Source organism: Corvus moneduloides, chromosome 6 (genome assembly GCF_009650955.1).
Source record: "Corvus moneduloides isolate bCorMon1 chromosome 6, bCorMon1.pri, whole genome shotgun sequence".
NCBI lineage: Eukaryota > Metazoa > Chordata > Aves > Passeriformes > Corvidae > Corvus > Corvus moneduloides.
The window spans coordinates 52,675,736-52,697,784 of record NC_045481.1 but is presented as its reverse complement, the minus strand read 5'-3'; the positions used below and the strand labels follow the sequence as shown (position 1 = coordinate 52,697,784).

At 37.8% G+C, this 22,049-nt stretch overlaps 1 protein-coding gene across 6 annotated transcripts in view; it reads left to right on the top strand.

Annotated features, from left to right (window-relative positions):
- Positions 1–22,049, top strand: part of SBF2 (SET binding factor 2) — a 234,630-nt gene that overhangs the window by 145,944 nt on the left and 66,637 nt on the right. For all 6 annotated transcript variants that reach the window (XM_032112338.1, XM_032112341.1, XM_032112339.1 and 3 more), the window contains exons 15-16: positions 327–436; positions 1,946–2,095. In XM_032112338.1, the coding sequence (XP_031968229.1) occupies positions 327–436; positions 1,946–2,095 (260 nt within the window). The remainder of the gene's footprint in view (positions 1–326; positions 437–1,945; positions 2,096–22,049) is intronic.

Here is a 22,049-nt window from a genome sequence, read left to right as displayed (position 1 = left end):
ATTTATTATTAATTTGTGTTTATTTAGGTATTTCACCAGTATGTTAGAGGTTATAATCTCTTTGTGCCTGTATGAGACAAACAGAACAAATAGTTAAGAGAATCAACTAGTCCTGTTAAAATTCAGAGCACTCTCCTCTTCAGGTGGTATAGGAAAACCAAAGATTTAGGATCTTGTGATCCCATCTGCCTACTAAGGGTATTTGCTTAACAGAATAAAAGGGAGGACACAGTGATTATTTTTTTAAAGAAGTTTGTGGTATTCTTTGTGGTTCTTGCAGAAGTAATTTCACACATGTATATTCTTCTTTTTCTTTCTTTTCATAGTTTCCATAATGGAAAAAGGAAGCACAGTTTTCAACAGTGCTCAAAGGCTGGAAGTTGTTAGAAACTGCATCTCGTTCATTTTTGAAAACAAATTTTTGGAGACTGAAAAGGTAATAAAATGAAATTTTAATTCTCCCAAATAACTCTCTGTTCTGTTAATGAGCAAATGGAGACTGGCCTAATCACAAAGTACATTTTGAAGTCTTGTTTCAAATGCTAAGGATTATTTTGGCCACTTAAATGAATGAAGTAAGCAATAAAAATAATCATCTAAGTGCAATATTGTGTGTAATATGAGGCTAATGGATTTGAAAACCTGTTTCTAATACTACACGGGTGAGTTGAAAACCCTTTTTGCAAAATTTATTACTGTTATAAGTAGTATTGTCCACATAATTTTTTTTAAAAAGAGGTGGTGGGTGCATTTTGGTCTAGCAGCATTAATTAGAAGGAATGCAAACAAAAGGCATACATATATGCTTCAGTGTTTAACAGCCAATGCTCTTTGGAAATTTTCAGTACAGTCAACTACTGGTTTTAAAAATCAGTAATTTGATAGAACTCAGAGATGAATATAAATATTTGGCATGTCTGTCTTCACTGAAATGTGCTAGTGAGTTGTCGTCCTCGACATTCTTATTTTCTCTCCATTAAGAAGTTGCCGGGTTTTGTAGATTCTGTTCATAGAGTTTTCAGTTACTGATTCTAGAACAATCACTCAAACTTACAATCAAATCTAATCCTACATATGAAAATGACTGTAAAATTATTTTAAGAAATGTTTTGATTTCTCTGGGAAGTATCACCTGTATATCTCTGAGCCTGTGCAGATCAAGATAGAAAATGAGCTTTGCTTGAGTTATAGTGTCAAAATGCACATGGGAAAAGTCCTAATAAAGTCTATAACTCTTTAAGAGTTTTGATCCAAGCAGATCACAGTAGTTTTTAACCTCTTTCAATTTCCAGGCACTTGGGAAAGTTCAGTGGGTTTTTTGTCCCTATATATGGTAAATTTGTCCTTAGCCAATAGGCTGCCTCTTCTTTACTTACGTGTTACCTCCAGTCTAAAGGGCCACAGCTGATAAATACTGTTGTAGCATTTGCTGCATCTTTAAAACTTTGATATAAATATTCTGTTGGCACTGGTTTGGGATAAACTGCATGACAGTCCAGTGGCCTCGTTGCTATGAGAGGTATGACACCTCTAAACCCATTTGCCATTCATTGCTTATCAGAAAACGTGCTGGTCAGCCTCGATAGGCAAGCTCCAGTCCTGGCCTGGCTGTACAGAACAGAGCACTTGATTTCATCTACAGTAATCCATTTGTGATTTCACATCCATTCAATGCCTGTCCATATTAAATGGTTTCTATTTACAGATACAGGTGAGAAATGCTGTTTAATGCATTTGGAAAAGAAAAAGGGGGGAAATTTAGTACTTGGTAACTCAGGCTAAATCAACCATTTTGTGAAAGTTTGATATTCAAGCTAATGGGCAATTTTCAAAGTTGTTCTTTACTGTCATTTGCAGTTTCTTAATAGAAAATGAATGAATGCTGTTCAGTATGAGTAGTGCCATTTAATTTCATTTGCATAAAGTGAGATGTTCTTCTCTGCAGACCCTGCCTGCAGCTCTGAGAGCCCTGAAAGGCAAGGCAGCTCGGCACTGCCTGACCCAGGAGCTAGGCCAGCACGTTAAAGAAAACCGAGCAATCCTGGACCATCAGCAGTTTGACTACATTGTGAGAATGATGAACTGTGCTTTGCAGGTACAGTGTGTCAAGGCTTTGGCCTTGATTGTCTTTCTCTTGTTATTAGGATAAGCAAAATTGCTTAGAGGGCTGTGGGCAAGCAAAATAATTAAATTACTGGACCATGTCCTGCAGTGATGTAGCGGATACTACTTGATGGTGGATTTAAGATATTTGGTTGTTGAAAGAATAAAGGACAAAACACTCAGGTGTGTACAGTTCTTCCTGACAAGCAGAAAGAAAACTGTTCCCATTATTAATAATTTAGATACAATTTAGTTTTGGTAAGTATTGAAATGATATAACTTAATGGCTTGAAGTACTTTTTTTAATGAGTGGGTCTTGGCCTTTCCAAGTAATTTTCAACCCAGCATTCCTAAAAGTTCTATCACCCACTGTTCAGTTGAAAAGAACAAAGTTTGTCGTCTTTGTCATCACATAGTTTAAGAAGAAAGCATGTTTTCTGCTTCTGTAGCTCATGGTAGCAGTTCTGCTTGTCACAGTGACATTTTAGTTTGTCAGAGACTCACTGCAAGCGTTTGCAGTTCATCTCCAAAGTTAATTCTACTGACAAATTATCATATGCTGAATAAGCACCAACATATGGTGGCAGCTACATATGAAAGCAAAATATGTGGGTGACTTCTTTTGACTTTCATTTCAATAATTGGTCTGTTTTACCTTCACTTGTTCTCAATGCATCATCTGAAATATTTTATAGACTTACATGTTTTCAGTCTGCTGTCTGAGAGTGTAGTAGTATTTTTTCTTCATTTGTAATGTGATCACATTTGGTTTCTCTTTTGTTCACCCTGTCTGAGTTATTGTATCAAATTTTGGATTTGATTTTAGTCCCACTCTTCTCTAACCTAAAAACCACCTAAATTGTTTTGCAGCAGTTTGTTGATCCACATTTTTTAAAAGGTGGGTGCTAAATGCAGCTTTCACTGAAGTGTGGAAATAAATTAACACTGACTGAGCAAATGCTACCTCAGGTCACCATCAAATGCAAGTTTTGTTGTGTTGCATTTCTTGACTGTTCACAGTAAGATATTTTTCTACTGTTGTGAAAGAAGTTCATCTTTGTCTGAGCAGTGGTCTTAGGAGCAAATTACCTGCAGTCAGCAGATGAGAACTGAAGTTGACTGGCTAAAATTACACAGCACGTAGAATCTGCTTTTTGGCACAGGTCTTCACCTTTTCCAAGCCCTAAATTTAGCCTTAGAGTTGGAAGAAAAATTGAATTTGTCTATGAAACTCTATTTCTCTGTCCAAAATCATGACTAATGGAATATTGCACCTGCTGGGTATTCCAGAGTTAGAAATTTTCTTTCAAACCAGAAAGCAGGATTATCTAGATGTGTCACAGATTTGGCTTCTACTTTTTTTACCATTTCTGGGTTAAAAAAGTATCCAGATGTTTTTAGACAATAGGAACAAAATACAAATCCCCTTTACTTTTGTATCTTAGTAGAAAGCAGATATCAGAAGAGAATGAAATTTGACTTTCTGAGGAAAGAAATACTGATACCACCTTTTAATAAAATAATAAAAACCAATTTTGCCCTGGAAGAAAAAATTTTTTTCCATCCTGCTGATTTGAAGGCCAAGAAGGACCTTAAGTTCAAGGAAATCAATGTGTCTGAAGAGTTACTGAAATTAAAATAGGCTTTTGTTTTCTTAATCAAATTAGCAAATATAACTCAAATCAGGCAGGGGAAAGAGATCAAATAAGGAGGCACAGTTTCTATGCCTTCCCCTTCCTGTCTCCCCCAAGAATATTTTCATATCTTTGAAAATATGCAATGAAAGTTTTCATTTCTTAGGAATAAGCTTGGTCAGCATGAAAATATCTGAACTCCTGACACTGGGCAGTGAGTTAGAAACAAGTATTTTTAACATCTACTTTTATGACAGATGAAGTTATTTATTGAGATAAAAACATGATTTACAATTTGTCTGTGCACTTTGCTCAAGTGTGTTATTTGAAACAATGTGTAAATTTTGACATTTCGGAGCTTCCCCATATCAATTCAAGAAAAAAGCACATTATCAAGAACTTACTTAAGTTTGCCCTTGCTGCAGGGGGACTCAGTGAGGCAGCATTTTGCTGTAGACACATGAATTCTGTTAGCTGCAGGTCACAGACCAAGTAATTTAAGCAGTGTCTGTTAAAAGACACAAAAACCTAATTTAAGAAATGTGGTCTTAACTGGAGATGTAGTCAAGCTTTAGGGAAATACAGCATTAATTATTGATGGGGTTTTTGGGGAGAGTTAGGTTGCAGTACTCACTGAACTACTGGAATTGCAGGAACTTTTTTGTAGAAAATTGTAGAAACTGGAATTGTAGAATACCACCAGATTTTTCTGTTAATGTTACTGCATGTTCCCAGTGGCTTCTGCAAGATGCAAACTGAAATCCTGCTGTGTCTGGAGGCACAGAGAGGGTGATGCAACAGCTGAGAGGAAGGGAAGGGAATGCCCTGGCAGAGGTGACAGGGTGGGCAGAGCCCTGGCTTCCTGCTGGACACACTGGGCTGAATGGGGACGTGTGTGCAGCAAGCTCCAGTCCCATGGTTTGCCCTGGGACACACCAGTCTCACCTACTCCTCCAGGTGGGAAATCTGATGCTCTCCAGCCACTAAACCTCTGCTGTTGATGAAACAAGTTGTTGCAAACTGATATGGTGAATTGTTGCAAACTCAGCAAGTCAGCATTTTGCTGTAGACACGTGAATTCTCTTGGCTGCAGGTCGTAAGACCAAGTAATTTAAGCAGTGTCTGTTAAAAGACACAAAAATCTAAGAATTTCAAGAGATGCAGGATGGCCATTTCTGCGAAGTGTCTTTTGGACTGAATTCTTTGTCTTGCTATGAAGTGCTGTGCGTTAGAAAATCAGGAAGACTGCACTCTGCTAGTCTGATGCAGAGCCCTCCATTGCTAGTTAAGATTTTTCTGATTGTTTAGTGTCAGGTTTTTTCATTTAATAGAATCTATTCTCTCGTTTTACTGCAGTCCATGAAAGTAAAGGTCAGATCCTTTTTCAGAGCTTCTCTATATTCATTTTGTGCATGAAGAGCAGTATGTTAACAAAATGCTTGTAATCCCACCATGTGTATTATTGCTGGTCTCGTATCTTTCTGCTACCACAGGACTTGAGAAGAGATTAAGGAAGAGGAATAGAATATTCTTACTATTGTTTCAAGTGAATTGCTATTTTATTTTAGTGAACAATGACATAGGCTGTATTTCCCCAAGTATCTGATCGAGCCATTTTGCAATGGGGAGGAAGTGAGGGTGGTATTTTACACATTTCTGTAGAGATGGCAAAACTTGGGCTTGCCACATCTCTGGTGGTTGTCGCTTGAGTTCTCTCAGTCCAAGAGAGGCATTCTTTCAAACTGTTCTTCTTTCAACTGGTAACAGGCAGAACCTGCCAATTTTAACAGGCCTATGATCTGTGGAATAGTGTGTTAGAGTCTCATACTAATCTGTCTTATTTGGCAGCTGTGGTAGACTGTAGGAGGCCTTACAAATACAGTTAAAGTAAGGTAATGTGCAGCAAGTAAGTACTGAAATGTTAAAAACATGCTTTCCTGTGTTTGAGAAGTATTGACAATTACTGCTGCTGAAATGGAAATGGGAGAAGTATTTCTGATGGATTTTAGTAGTAAGGAAGATCAAAATTACATGGAGATTGTACTGGTCATTCATTAAAGCAGATATCTTCTGATGAGGGCAGTTAAATCCCCAGTTACTTGCTTTTATCTCTGCTCGGAGTTGTCACTGACCACTTGCTGAAAACTTTATTGTCATGCCCTGGGTAAGACTTTTTCCCTGATAAATCATGTACTGTGGCAAACATTTAAATCAGCCTGTCTTACAGTAGTGATTAATGCCTTTGATAGAGGAGCAGGAGCATTATGTTCTGTTCTGTATATGACTTAATTACTGTTAAAAACATCTGCAGTGTTGTGAAAGCTTGATATATTGATTGACAATTCAGTTCATTCAAACAGATACCAAACAGATAAAAGTGTGAAATTATAGTTCTAGACACACTTTCATTTATACTTGCTTTTCTCTGCTGTGGTTACCTCAAAAAAATTTGCAGTTACACATAAATTGCTATTTCAAACGTTTTACTTCCTGTTTTAATTTTCTATAATGACATTTGCTGACATCTCAGAGAAAAAATACCTAATTTTTTTTTGCAACTGAAGAGCCTTTTTTTTTAGCAGGGAAACACTTCTATGTAACTACGTTTTCAGCAACACACTGTATTTTTAGCACTTCTTTAGAAATCATGGCTCAATTTGCATACTTCTCCATTCATTTATTGCAATCATGATTTATCCAGAATTTCAGTTGTCTCTCTGACTTTCTTCTGGCAGCAGCAAGTGAACAGTGTATTTTGAAATGAAGTAGCACCTAATTTGATAAAGTGGTAGTAAAAAGCAAGAAGAGGCCTGAAGACACTGGGGGGGGGATGGTATTTGATAATCTGAAACAATTTTCATATTAAAAAGATACTAGAAACAATTTGCATAAAATATTTAACAGTAGCAATGAATCTTCCTTAAAACAATTATTTCTGGGAAAAGATTCTCTTCAGATAATGCAGGACTGTGGGACACCTTCCTTGGGTAGCTGGAACAGATAAAACTTTTCATCTCAAAGGAAGAGCTCCAGGATGTTGCGGTACAACACTGCATTTGTAGGATGTTGGTCAGTAATATTGCCTAACTGCATATTAATGCTTTTGTTTGGCAAATGTGAGTCAAATTGGAAAATACATCTGCCCCAGACATCTGGATTCTTAAGCTAGATGTGGTTAGATGGGAAAAATGTGCATAAAACTGATAAATACGTAAATACTCCCAAAATTCTGGTCTTTAGCTGCAGGAAAGGATTGAGGTCTTCCTGTGATGTCATTTAATTTGAGAGTTCCACAGGCGTTGATACTGGGTTTAGGACCTGCTCCAATGTCACATCTGTGTGAATAGACACATGTAGTACCACTATAACTAAGAGAATAATAGTAGACTAATTAGTAATTGTTTCAGAGCTTTAGGTAGTTTCTGATAGATCACTGTGGCTTTTCAAAGTGGCAATAACCAGATGTTTATCTTTATTTTCAAATAGATTGGATTGGATATTCTAAAAGTGTACTTGTAGTATACAGTATGAAACACAACTGTAGGAAATCTTAGTAGCAACCAAGACAAAATTAAAAATGTGACCTGTATTAGGTTACAACAAAGCCACATCTGGGCCATGATCTATTCTCCAACGTTGGCCAAAAGCAGATGGAAGATAATATTGATTTATTTTGCCTCTAGAACGTTGCTTGGGATTCTTCTGTATTGCTTTGGTGTAATAAGGGCCTCTTCATAGCGCTTACTATGCAGTCTGTCGTGAAAGAAACTTTGATAAGCAAAATTAAAGACAGTGGCATTCTATAAATAATATTAAATTTATTTTTCTTAAGCCAATAACTTTTGTGTTGTAATCTGTTATAATGTTATAATAAGATGAAGTTTAAAAACCTATCCGTGAGTTTTCAGAATTCAGAGGTTTGCAAATACTGTCCAATAACAAGAAAGATTTTATTATTCCTGAGAGAAAACCAGCTCGGAGTGTGTGTCATATGATTCAAATTCTTGGCAATATGAAGGTTACATGAACTAGCATTTCTCATATTTTATGTTGAAAACTATGTTGCTAAACATCTTTCTTTTGGAGGGTTACAGTAGATTTCTCTCCTTTTGGACTTTTATTTCATGACCTATCTTTTATTACTCAGTTTGACTTGCATTCCTGGAAGCAGAATATCAGAATTCATGTTTGAAAAACAGCCCTATTTGAAAATATTAAAAGATATTTTAAAACATAGAAAATCTGATATGAAGAGAAATCTTGGGAGTTTAACAGAGCCACACTTAATTCTATTAATTCATCAGTTATTACCAGTTTGATTTGATCTTTCTCATCATGTTAGTTGTAGTCATGGTATTGTTTAAGTGGAAAAAAAAAAGGAGATTCCAGTGTTTAAGGCTTTGGCTTCAAGCTTCCATATTTAATTCTGTATTGTGCTGAATATGATTTTGGTAGGGGTTTTTTAGATCACGTCATCTGATTTCTTTGATACATGATTCCCGAAAAAGTAGAAATAACAGCTTTATCATCCTGCTGACTTTTTAGGGGTCCACCTATAATATTCTGGACCTAATAAAAGAAGTTGCTATTCCTGAATCTTTCTGATAATGTCTTTTTCCCAAGAGATTGCACAGTACCAGAATATCGTGGCACTGATATTGAACTGATAGTACTCGCATACTTTCTCCAGAATAAGAAAGGAAATACACTGTAAAAGATTGTATTGTTGATCAGTTTTCATTTTTCCTTTCTTTGCTCTGAGGAGCATACTGTTCATTATACTCATCCCATGTCAGAGGATAGCCACAGAGTCCTGGAAAATTCCAGTCAAGGGTATCTCTTTGTGAAACCCAGAAAACAGAGTTTCTTTCTTTGCAGGGCTGCCTGTGTGTATCTGTATCATGGAGTAGGTGTGTGTGTGCTGCTGTCACAGCACTGCCTACCCCTGCTGGGAGGCCAGTCAGCATTGCCTACACTGCAGGTGTCAGGGGAGGTGACCCCTTTGGCATGGCAGTAACCATTCTTTGGGCCAGGACTCTCCCTGTGTAGGTGACAATGTCCAGGTAATTCCTTGTTGCATCCTTGGGGACATGAGTGTGCACAGTGGTGTCCCCAGCGAGGTGTCTGGCTGGTTCTGCATGTGTATCCATGCCCCAGGGGAGTTGTGTCCAGCTGTGCTAAACTGCCTCTGTGGTTTTAGCAAGGATGGGTTTTTGATGACCAGGCAATGGAAAACCATGTCTGCTTTTCACACTGGGGCTGTGCCAGCAGTGCTGTTCAGGAATGAGGTTCAGGAATGTGGCAGGGAAATTCCTAAATTGCTGTTGTCCTGCAGACTTCCGAGACCCTACTTTTGTTAATCTTGACTTCTGCATGGACCTACCCCACATAACTATTGCACAAGACAGTTACTTAAGGAAAGGAAAAGAGAGGGATTAGCAGAAATGAGAGTCCCATGGTGTGCTGTCCATTCCTGCATCTGCCTTCAAATTCGCTCCCTTCCCTCTTGGCTTCTCACCAAAACATGTGGTGTTCACATACTTCCTCCTCCCCTCGATGTATAACATGTGCATGTGCATGCATGAGCACAGGGGTGATCCAGAGATGCATGTCTGCTACAGAGAGACATATATGCTCTTAAATATAAACCCAGTAGGAAGCAGAAGTCAAAATAATCCCCAGGTCCTGCTCTGGTCAGAGCAGCCTGTTCAGAGTGTGAATGAATGTGTGTTTCCACCATGCATCTGGAGGGCTCTGGTTGCAGAGGATCCCCTGGTTTGCTCCAGGTCTCTTGCTGCTACCATGAAAAGGGATCAAAACTGCTGGAATAAAAATGTGCTAGCATCCTACTTTCTCTTGGTATAACTCGCTAGAGATACAACTTGATTTGTAGACCGCAGGGTGTGGGGATATTGTTTATGCCTTAGTTACAGTTCTGTGCAGTTACCAGAGCAGGTTCAGCCTTGTTTTAAGGGTCTTTGCTTAATATTTTATACAAATATCAAATGGTAGCGGGGTGTTGGTTTTAATACAAGAATAAGCAGAACTACATGTGAGCAGTGGCCCCAAAAGCTCCTCTGGCTGGAGGAGGAGCTTTGGGGCTCAAAGGGAAGTTTCCCTGAGCAGTTCTCTGGCATGGATGGGGAGGGTGGTACAAACCCACCCATCCCAGATGGGTCTCTGAGCTGTTGGGCAGCTGGAGTAGGCTTTACTCAGGCTTTACTCTTCATGGATGTCTCCTTGTTGCTGGCCTTTTGTTCAATCCTCTCACATTTGCTGGTGGTGCAGGATGTGCTCTGCTGTGTTTGCTCACATGCAGGTATCTCACTGAAACCATGTAGCTCCTTGGAGTGTTGACATGGTAAGCTCTGCCTGCTCTGAAGTGTTCATTACTGTTAATTGTGGCCTTGTGGTTGCCAAGTGTTCCTAATAACTCTGTTCTGAATATTTTTGGTCGTCATGATGAAAAGCAGACGTGTTTGTATGCTGCTCACTGCTGTAAATAAAACGAGTCTGGATTGGGAATTGTGTTATACTGCTGTTCAGCCTGGCTGGGAAGGAGGTGGACTGTTGAAAGGTAGTAAAAAACAAACCAAACCAAAAAGTCTTTCATGTTGGAAAGAATAGGCATTTTGCTAATATAATAAGCTATGTGAAATCGATGACTTCTCTTTTTACAGGTTTTATATCTATAAAACTAAGGAAGTGACACATGGAATTTTGGTTTTATCTTAGCTATTATGTATGTTTGTAAAGTGTATTACAGTACAGGTCCATAGTTCCCTCTAGATACGTGTATAACACTGTTGGGTATGTGTACATGGACTTCATCTGCTCTGAGTGCCATGTTACATGTACAGTAAGTGACAGAATACTGCATGATACTGATTTGCTGTACCCTGCAGTGACTGTACTGCTGTGGCCACACATGCACATGTGTATTTTTAGGAAAAGGAGTGCCTCTGTAATGTGGTCTCTGATCTTCCTTCTCCAGCACTTCACCCTTCAAGTGATAGGCCCAGGCAGAGCAAGGTGTGCTGGCTTGACCACCAGGAGACACATGACATATAGACAGCTGGTTTGTTGTTTCCATAAGGACTTTTATGAAGCTTCTAAGTGTTTGATTTTACAGGAATTTGCATAAAGATTACTAATGAGTGGCTGTAAGAGCCTCATTATTTTTTGCATATGGTCATTTCTAAAGCAGAGAGAAGATGGAATATCCAAAGTCTTCTAATAATTTGGTTGCTGTCATGTTTGCATAACCTTTGGTTTAAACAATTGAGATCTTGGCAGCTTGCATTCAAAAACTGAAGTGTGATGCTGAGATAAATACCATAAAACACAGGCCAGTTCTGGGTTTTGTCAGTATTTTGTGTAAACTTTGACAAATGCACTAATATGACAAACAAACAATAGTGAACTGTGTGACATTTTAGAATGATTTTTAAGGAAAAAAGCATAAGGATAGATTGCTTCACAGTAAAAGACCTACCTCTACTGTTACATTAAAAGTGTGTGCCATTATGGAACAGGAACTTAAGAACTTTTTTTAATAACTTAAAGGTGTAAACAAAAGAACATTTGACAATCTACATATGTTGTAAAAAATTCTTGCAGCTGTTGACATTATTTTTCAATATTACAGCCCAGAATTAGGACTTAAATTCATTGGCTGTTAGAATGCATGGAAAATGCCATGTAAACATGCTTTTATTTTTAGTAATTCCTTCCCTGTATGCACTCAAGGGGGTGAGCTTTGGTATCTAGTGGTCCAACAAAGTGTTTAAAAATTACTTTACCTAATGTCCATAGATAAAACAAACAAATCCCACAACCATCTTTTCCCACCTCTCCTCCAGTTCTTGAACTCTTAAGTCCAAAATTCCACTTGAGAGTTAGGAATTGGAACTGGAAATGCATCTTTAACAGTCTAAAGTCCCACAATGCTTGTAAATTAACTAAGTGATTCAATTTTCTATGTAGATTATTTGACTGTTGAGGACAAAAGCAACTTATTTTGATTAAGTCCTCTAGTCAGATGAACACCTTATAAAACCTTTACTTGGAATGTTAATTGATTAAACATCCCTTTGGAGAATACATATCCTTTGTTAGACCGAACTTCCATACAATTGGCATGTAATATTCTCTAGCCCTTCCAGGTGTATGGAATGAAATATCTTTCTACATCTTACTCTAATGGTGGTAATAATAATACACTTAAAATCAACTTGGATTATGAGGGTGCCATGATTTTCAGCACTTCTTCTGTAGAAACTTCATATTTTTCCTTGTCTGCATTATAATATTCTGGTTGTAATATTCTAATTTCAAATTCAAGATACAACCTGCATATGAAAACAACAGGCATCAGAACTGATTATTTCAAAATCAGTCCAGCAAACCATGGTTAATTATTCCAACCAATTTAATGATAAGGTATTTTCTAGAGATTTTCATCAAAACCAGGTATGTAGCACCTCTGTGTTATTGTTAAAGCAGTGGTGAATTTTGACTGCATCAGCACAGTCACGTCTCGTTCCACAAGTGGGCTCCCGCAGATGGCACGGTAGCATCATGCTTGTGCACCCAGCTCTCACCCTGTGTATTAATTTAGAAAACCCAGATCTTCATTCTTTTAGTTTCTGTGCATAGGAGAAGATTTTTGAATCTTGGAGGAGAAGGATGGTAAGTAAGAGTATTTGAAATTTTTAGTAAGTTGTTGACTAGCAGCATCTGGAAGGATGTCTCACAGGACTGAACCAAAATGTCCTTGTAAAACAGCAAAGAACAAGATCCAGAATTTTAGCAGCATAAGGAACTTGGACAAAATGTGGCCATCAGCACTAGCATGGTTTTGAAAGAGAAGGTAATGGATACTGTGGGATTCACGTCAACTCTGATAGTGAAGGTCTTCCTGAAAGCTTGAGGATTTCTTTGCTACTTAGAACTGCAGATAAGAAAAAAGGAATGAGAAGATGGTGAAATGCATCAGAATATCTACTCATACTTCTTCTTACGAAGAGACACAAATAAGAAATACTTACCATTTGAGTCATCCCCTTTATTGTACATGGCTGATAGTTCTTGCTGATACAGTGTGTTTCATTCAGTATGTACACTAAATAATGCCATGCTGTCCAGAAATTAGCTGTTGATCTTCAGAATTGTGTTCTGCACTCATTTGGTGATTTGCTGGTGTGTTCTCTGGAATTGGAGTCATGCTGGTGTTAGGATGCCAAAGCCATTGCTGATGCTTCAACTTCTGTTGAAGTTTTTGTTTTCATGGCCCGTTCTTTTTCATCCAGCCATTGCAATCTGGCTCATCCTTCTGAAAGCTCCAAACATGAATTGTGAGGAAAGAATTTCAAGCAGTATGACTATAGCTGGGACTTAGAACTTCACTAGTATTTTGCTGTACCCCAAGGTACAGAAGTTTTATTAAACTTCTCATTGCCATTTCCTGTGATTACATAGCAGAACTATCCTTTCTGCATTTTTTCTTAAAATGTCAGTAAGATAAGAACAAAACAGACAGGTGTTTGGAACAAAACCTTCTGGAAGGAAGATCAGATAGCCTAGGAGAAGATTTGTCAGGGTTTTAAAATGGATGAACTGGTGATCCAAAAGCTGGCAAAGGAGGCTTTCTCTGTGGCTAGTTAGCTGGATGCTGCTACTAGCAGTGATTTGGAAGGCTATGGGATAGAAAGGGATCATACCAAGATTTCCTAGAGTTTGTATCAAAGAAAGAATTTTGCTGGAAGACAGTGCTAGTACACTTCTGCTTCTTTGGTCCACACAGCGAGCTCAAGGATGTCTTTTTTCCTCTGGTTGTGGTTGCCCTGCCAAACTGTTTTTACAGAGAACAGGGATTTTTTTCAAGGACATCCAAACATGCCTCTTCAGCTAGATGACCAACTAGTATGTTTTGGGAGGTTACTTTTTTACTTTTACAACCAAAGTTACAGTTGCTTCATGGAATTCTAACCTTCTTACTTCCTGAAGCCATTTGAAAATCCCAGAGAGAAGTATCAATTCAGCAAACTTTAAGAGTGAAGAATTCTGAGGGTAGTTCTACAATTACCAGTTCAAAATTGGTTTACTGTTTCTTCCATTGTCTTTATCTCTTACAAAAAATGCTTTGTGCTTGTTTTCACTTGGATTCTTAGAAAAGCAAACATTTTATTAATAATCAAGACATTTATTTTTAATAAATGTTTCATAAGAAACTGTTCCTACCTCTCCCGTGCATTTATCATACTTTTATTATTGACCAGCCAAAAAATGTAAGATTTCAAATAAAGTCTGTATCTGTGAAAGAGGTGGTTGCTGTCCATGCACTGAAAAGTACAATCTGTCTAAAATACCTAACATGAAGTTAAATAAAAATATTCTATTTTCTATGTTTTGTTTTTTCATAGTTTAAATATTTGTATTAGAATATATATTTTGTTGACAGATGTTATCTCGGAGGGAGCACTTTACTAAATCAAGTAGGCTTGAAATCTCTGAATCTCTTGGGCTTTTCAGGATTTGTAGCAACATTCTTCCTTGATCACACAGATTTGATGTGTTAATCAAGGTGGACACTGCTCTAAATCATGCTACTTAATCGTGCACAACATATGTCTTTCAGTTGCCCAGATTTGCTTGAAGTATTCTTTTCTATGAACTGTTTATCCTTTAAATGACTTTATCACTGGAATTTTTTTTCTCCTGAAAAGTGGGGTATTTCTGATAATGGCTCTAGTAACATGGTTTTTTCATTATGTGCAGTGTGCCTAATTCTGGTTGTTGTTACAAGGTTGATTTTTGGGTTAAGCAACTTCTACAACAGCTTCCATTAATGCTGTTAAAAGTGCAACTGCTCTTTGAAACGTAACAGGAGATTTACATTCCAGTCTATTAAGGAACAGAGAGGTCTGGAAGCAGGGTTGGCAGCAAGGGATTTTAGGTCCTGTCAAGTTCACCAGCACAACTAATGCAGCGCGTCATCTGAGCATGTAAAAGCCCTTGCTGGATGAATGCAAGATTCACAACCTTATAATCAGAATTACCTCAGAAAAGCCCGCAAAACGCCCCTTGTCATCCTTGAAATTCTGCAGCCATTGCAGGTCATCCCAGAAATATCCTCTTCCAGCAGCTGACACTTGTTTCATGGATCCAGAAATGGAGCTGCACCAACAAAGCTGATCCAAGAAAACTTCTTCCAGGAGCAGCTGGTCATTGTTCATGCTGTCCTTTGGTGCAGCTGTACACAGACTATCCGGTGCCCCTGCCAAAACTGTAGCAAAGCTTTTCAATACTATCAAGGTTGGCTTAAAAAAGCTGTCCTGTAGCAAGATGTCAAATACATATTGAAAGAGACCCCACTTTCGGCAGCTTGTGGAAAATAAATCTGCCAGAGGCAGGGCTACAGCCATGCAAACATGGGCTTGGGTTCCCAGGAGCACCTGCCAGACCCTATGGATGCGTTGGACATAGGGTAGATATAGATATATAAAATTGACTTCAGCTTTCTTGCCAATAATTTCTGTCTGTGCTGGTTGAGCACACTGTTTTTTCTGTATGTATTTATTTAGGTTTTTTGGGATTCTTTCAGTTGTGCACTCTCCTGATAGTTTCAGTCTCTTGGTTCAGATCCATAAACTTTCTAATTGTTTTGTTCTTTTGCCCCTGCTATAACTCTTTGTGAGAGTAATGTTTTAGGATTTTTGACATGGTTTGACATGTATAGCACAGCCCATGGCTCTTGGTGCTGTTCATATGCAGTTTATGTTTCCACGTGGAGTTACCCTGTCCCTTGTGCAGAACTTTGTCTTTGCGAGGTTCAGGAGGCTCTTTCAGTCTGTGTCTGCCAGGCTGTGATGCCAGTTGGCAGCAGCCCTGCCCTCCAGTGTATTTACCACTCTCCCAAATTTGATGTCAGTCAGAAATGAGATGAAGATGCATTGCATTCCATTTTCCAGGTTGTCAGTGAAAACATTCACCTCAGTATCAGACCCCAAAAACATGATTCAGAGCCACCTGCCTGCTAAGCCTTGAGTCTAACACTGCAATCAGCTTTCCACTCTTTCATCCAGACTTCATCTCCCAGCTTGCCCACAAGGGTGCCGAAGGAGCCTGCAAAAGACAGGCTGCTCTTTCCTCAGATACAGAGCTCATTATTTCATTGAAGAAGATGATCCAGTTTCCTTGGTCAGCTGGTGCTTTGTGTTCTAAATCACTTTTGTGTTCTTCCTGTGTCTGAAAATGCTCTGTATGAAGACTTGTTCCCTGCAGTCCAGCCTGTAGCTCCCCCCAACCTGTTCCTTGCCTTCTTTGAGTTGTTGTCAAAGGTTTTATTTCTGGTTCCCCAGAAAATCAGTTGGTAAGAGACTGATTCTCCCAAGGGGAAAACTTTGGGAATTAGAAGTTCTCTTTCCTAAGATGATGTCATTGAGGAGTTTTAGCATAAATAAAAAATTATTTTGCTATCACGTGCTATTCAGTGGAAAATTTTCAGTGAGCCCTACTTCCAAGTTACATTTCATCAGACACTGCTCAGTTTCTCCATAGTGAACTAGACCCAAAATTTTTTGGTAACTGATTTGAACTGAGTGTCAACTCATTACATGACAGAAGATGGATGTAAAATTCCACTTCTATCCAAATGTTATTCTTCTAAAGTGAAATCCTAATTTTTTACCCATATAAATCTGATTTTTTTTTAGGAGTTCGTTCCTGTTAAGTTGTAAAAGTTGTATAGAATGTGCACTGATGATGTGGTGCATTTTTGTTAAAAGTATGTGAAACTGGAAAATCACATGAAACTCAGAGAAGAACAGTAAAATTAAGTTAAGCAAGATGAATGTATTTGTACATATTTGAAAGTTTATGACTTTGCTTATAATTTAGGAGAGGAGATGCTGCTGTGAGTAAGGATGTGTCCTGTGTACTTGTGAACTGATTTGCTAATATGTAACTGGACTATACTGTAATATGGCATCTATTTTAATAGTTCTTCCAATGTCTTAAGCATTTCTCTGTTGTTCCTTAATTAAACAGGCTGACTGTACAGCAGTTTACAGAGTTTCCTGTGTTAATGTTTTGCAGTGGCTGCAGAAGTGCTTTGGTCTACCAGGGCTCTAGGAGTACACTGCAGTTCATAGATATATTAGGAATTAATCACCCCCTCCAACTGAGCAGTTAATGGATATTGATCACTTTTTTGTCATGAATTGCAGTGTATTCTATCATTTGAGTGTTGTTTGTCAAAACTTTTTACAAATTGCTGTGCAGGACCTTGTATCACAGCTGGTGTAGTTTAAGGTTTGGACAGAGTCACTGTGAATGAAGCCCTGCTGTGAAATAAAAGTCAAAAGGCATCTTGGCATCCCAACCATTTCCTTGGGAGAAGATTACAGCCTGAGTATGTTGAACTTTATTGCCATGGGCCTCATGACAGTATTCAGAAACATGCATGGCATTTCTGTTAAAGAAACTCAGATGTGCTGAGACGCGAGGGATGGCATTCTTGTTTTTATCAGTATCTTGCAAAAAAAGTGAAATGTTTTTAGGCTTTTGGGGTACAGTAAAAATACAGTGACAAATGTGTAATTTATGCACATAAAAATTGAGGTTCCTGATTTCCTAAACATAATTTGTAACGAGGAGGAGGAAATGACTAAACTCAAGCCTAGACGGAAATGTATTTATTGAGAAAGAGTGGGGGTGGAGGGGGCTTGACAGCTCTTCTTTGAGTGAAATGTTGTTTCTTGTTTTCACTTGCTGTGAGATCAGGAGTAGGATGGAGCTGCATAGAGAAAATCTGTTGCATTTGCTAGCTTGTGAATGTGTGGAGTAAAGCAAAAGGAAACTTAAAGATCATAGAAGACTATGTGTTTGTGTAATTGCATCTAAACTGCATCGATTGAATTCTGTTCCTTATACCACTGTGCTTCAAGGGCAGGCAAACTTATGAGAATTCAGGGCCGGGTGAAGACAAACATGAAGTTCTTCAGGAAGTAAAATACCTCTAAAATAAAACTGGATCTCGTGCCTGGAATGGCAGCTCTGCAATACCAACATCCTGTTGCTGATAGAAAAGGTTCCTTAATTAAATGGTCATTGCAAAGGCTTCTAATCAGGCAGAAAGACCACAAAGTCAAAACAAATCAGTGACGATTCTCCTGGGTTGGGTGCTGTTCCTTTGTCTTCTGCACTGGCATCACTCTGTGGCATGATGGCCATAGAGGGTAAGGAAACTGTTACGTATGGCATAATTTCAGAGCTCAGGTCAAGTCTGTGATCTGGACTTTGTGTTCAATTATTGCTGTCAGACCAGGTAGCAGTGTGAGAAGCTGCTCATCAAAAGCCCATAGAGTGATTCTGATCAATGTTAAACCTGGAAACCATAGACAATAAGAGTGTACTTTCCTTGGTTTTACGAATTGTGAATCCCTGTAGCAGTGTTTAAGCAGAACAAAAATTAAATTAAAAGCTTGTGTTAATGAGTGACACATTGAATGTGTTAGGGTCATTTATGAAGAAAGAGTTGGTTTTTGTGAAATAATAATTTTGAAAAGCTCTATATATTCTTAGCAAAACAAGAAGTTTTAAAAGTAATGAGAATTATGTAAGGCAGTATCTTCCGAATTTTGAGTTTCTTCTAGTAGTTCTGCTAAGAGATAAGACAACAGGTAGTCAGCTCTGTGGACCTTCTCAGTATGTCTGCTTTTCATCCTGTTTCTCAGGTCCCAGAAGAGTTCCATTTAATAAAAATGTAACTGCTTCAATAAGGTTTGATTTCACCTTTGTCAACAAAAAAAAAGGGAAAAGCTTGATCTCACTAAAAATCAGAGCATCAGCTAGCATTGATTTGCCCAACTTCACTAGGCAAAGCTCTATATGACTGTTAGCAGGAAAGTAAATGCACATTAATTTTCACGGAAAAAAGCAATTTTGGTTATGATTCCAATAAGAAGATTTTAAACTTTCATGTTGAGTTAATTATGTGATGTTAGTAAAGATAGTATAAGTGATTATTGTCATGTTGGCATTTATTCCAACAAACTCTGTAATTTTAACTCTTGCTTTAGGTGATGGCTTTATCTGTGAGGTTAAAACTTGTGGTTTAAATACTTTTAAAAGTTACTTTGGAAATTCCAGATAGGTCTGTGTCTTTTCAGCTGTTTCAAGACAGCATTGAGTTATATTAGCTATAATTAGATATTGTGAAATTGTCAGTTTATTTACTTGGATTTTTAACTCTGCAAAGATTAGATATCAAGGACATTGATGGTAACATCAGTTAACATAGAATGGGTTTTCTTTGATCAAAACTATCATTTTTAATTGTTCAATTGCATTAATATTGTATTTGTAGACGAATGAATAAAATTTATGCAGCTTATCTAATGAAAATTAAAAATAACCTCATTAATATTATAGTTACTAATAACATTGCAGTTCTACCTGATTAATCCCTATTCCTTTTAGCAAAAAAAGCAGTTTTTCTAAACTGTTGAATTCTCTTACTGCTTTAGACAAAAATAGTAGTCCTGTGCATTAGGATTGACAGCTCATATTTCCAAAATATAAACTGCATCAATAATAAAAATTCTGTGGTTCAGTAAAACCCTGCCCACATAATATATCTGTAAGAATTAGGATTAAATCCTGACACCAGTGAAGTCATCTGTTGAATTTGTAACTAATGTTTCACCTGCAATTTGTAGCCAATGTTCTGCACATAGTTACACATGCTGACTTAACAGTTCTTAAAAACATGTATGACCCTAAAGTTTCTGGCACTTTTTTTCTGGATTCATTATGAGCTTAGTCCTGCAGGGTGATGAATGCTCTTGGTATGCCTGAAAATTGACTTCACTTATTCTCAAGAGGGACAGTGCAGTGTTGAGCATTACTTGAGCAGTATTTTTAATAGAGCATGCATGCATCCTACTGTGCTGCCAAAAAGGTATGGATCAAGTGCTGCCCTGTTCAGCTTTTTAGTTTGGATGCATTCACTGCATGCTGTGGTGACTTCATGCGATAGTCAGGCCTGTGGGGAATTCCATGTATTTATGGTGCTCCTGAATGTAAGGCAAAATTGGATCCCAAGTTTTTGGCATACTTGGATTTCTGGAGGTTATTAAAAATGTGGTGTCTGTTTGAAAAGCTTAGTGCCTAAAGCAGAATGGGTTTTAACACAGGAAGATCCTGTATCAGGTAGCAGTTAATGAGAGAGACTATCAAGATGAATTTTAGAAGAGAATTCCAGCCGAAATGTTATCTTGCTATTCCATACATGTCTTCTAGATTTTTATCATGTCACTAAGAAAGCAGAAATCCCTAAGTGTAAGTTATTGTTTAATGCAGGAAGAGAGGTAATTTTTGTGCACTGTCACTGTGCTTCACTGGCTTGGACTTGCTCTTGCGGGATATCAGAGGGGGCTTAAAGGCCTTCTTGAACCTGGGCCTGCATGTCCAGTAACAGATATGGGAATGATCCTGGGGTGACTTTGGCTGTTCATCACTAGGACCACGCTGCAGAGGGCATCTCAGCTTCATGATGATGTACAATGCCTTGTTTTGCTAGCAAGACTTCCACGCAGTACTTGTTCTGAAGTCAAGAGTGAAGAGCAGATTTGACTCTCTCCTCCAGCACCAGAAGCCTGAGCCACCTACCAGATTCCAAAAGCCATCAGTGCTTCCCCATATCAGCCCCATGTGTCCAGTCAAGTAGTCAGAATCTGTAACTTCCAAGCTCCCAGCTCTGCATTCTAATGGCAATATCGAAGCACCAAAGTTTTGCTGCATATTGAAACTGACTGGAATGTAAAAGTAAATCACATGCGTTGTCAAAGTAAGTGATGTAAGGAAAAATATTCTCCTTTTATTATTCACTTGTCAATTCAGTGGAGCAAAGCTATTTTAAGTGTACATGAATTCCTGTAAATCTTCCAATCTGCTATGGAGTTCAGCAACTGTCTGGATATATGATCAGTACGGCCAGAACAATGTGCCAGGTTTTCACTCAATTAGGCATGGATTCAAAGCAGTACTCTGCATATGTCATGGTGGAAGCCTGTATTTCACTGTCAAAGGACCTTGGTTTTTTGATGATTAATTTGCTGAAAATAGTTTTTGTTCCCCAGATGTGTTTCAGCTTCATTTTGTGCAAATTAGGTGGAACAGCTTTGATTATTTTATGGTATTTGATTTTTGTCTACTTCTGTAGCAGCAGTAAGAGATATTTTTCACAATTGGTAAAGACATTATATATAAGGCAGCTGGATTGCATTGTTTCAGGAGTCTAAATTAATTGCCTACAACACATATATGACATTTCCAGTACTTTGGTTTGTCTGTAAAATTGAGAAGCTGAGATTTCAGTGCAACATCTCTTTTACCTATGGCATTCTGTCTTGCAGCTACAAAGCAGGTGAGCAGTTAATTAGTTCCACTCATCTTAAAACAACAGTGTTATAATTTATTCCTAACTGAGATCACTTTATATGCCTTCTCATATACTGGAGAAGAAAAAAAAAAAAAGATAATACTTCCATACTACAAGTCCATGTACTGCTGACATAGAATATGTGGAGAATTTTGTACTTGAAGGAAGGAATGGAAAAATAATCTAATGTGTTGTTTATATGGTGATGATATATATCTCTGAGACATATGTTAGCTCTTGGAGTATTGAATGCTCTCTAGGTGAAGATACATTGCTCAGTTTTTATAAAGATATTTTTATGTATATTTTGGGTAAAAGCCCGAACTCTTTCAAATAATTTGAGCTAAGGGATTAAGTAGGTAACCTGAAAATGAGGATGGATTATTTTATACCTGCTTATAAATAATCATGTACAGAAATAAGATATGTATTTCTTTGAAAGATGTTGCATATTCCTAAAGATTGGAAAGTCAAATTTTAAATGGGAAGTGTTCTTGTTAAGTGAAAAAGTACTAAGAATATTTATCATATATTAAACTAAAAATACATGTGCTAAATTCCAAATGGGGATTAAGGATATGGATAACAATAGGAAATAATGGAGAAATGGAAAATTAAAAGCAGCTGAGGCTGTGTCCTTTAGCCTTATGCTCTGAGATCTTACAAACTAATTTGGGTTTGTTATATACGTATCACAATACTAAGAGGCATCATTGAAACATTTATTGAGTTTCTCAGTGTCCATTTTTGTTTGTTTTCCTCTACCAGACTGGGATGTGTTATGAAGTGTGAGCACTTGCCAAACTCTTGTCCGTGCATGGTTAGCATTCATGCATTTGTGCAGAGTTAGACACAGTTAAAACCCT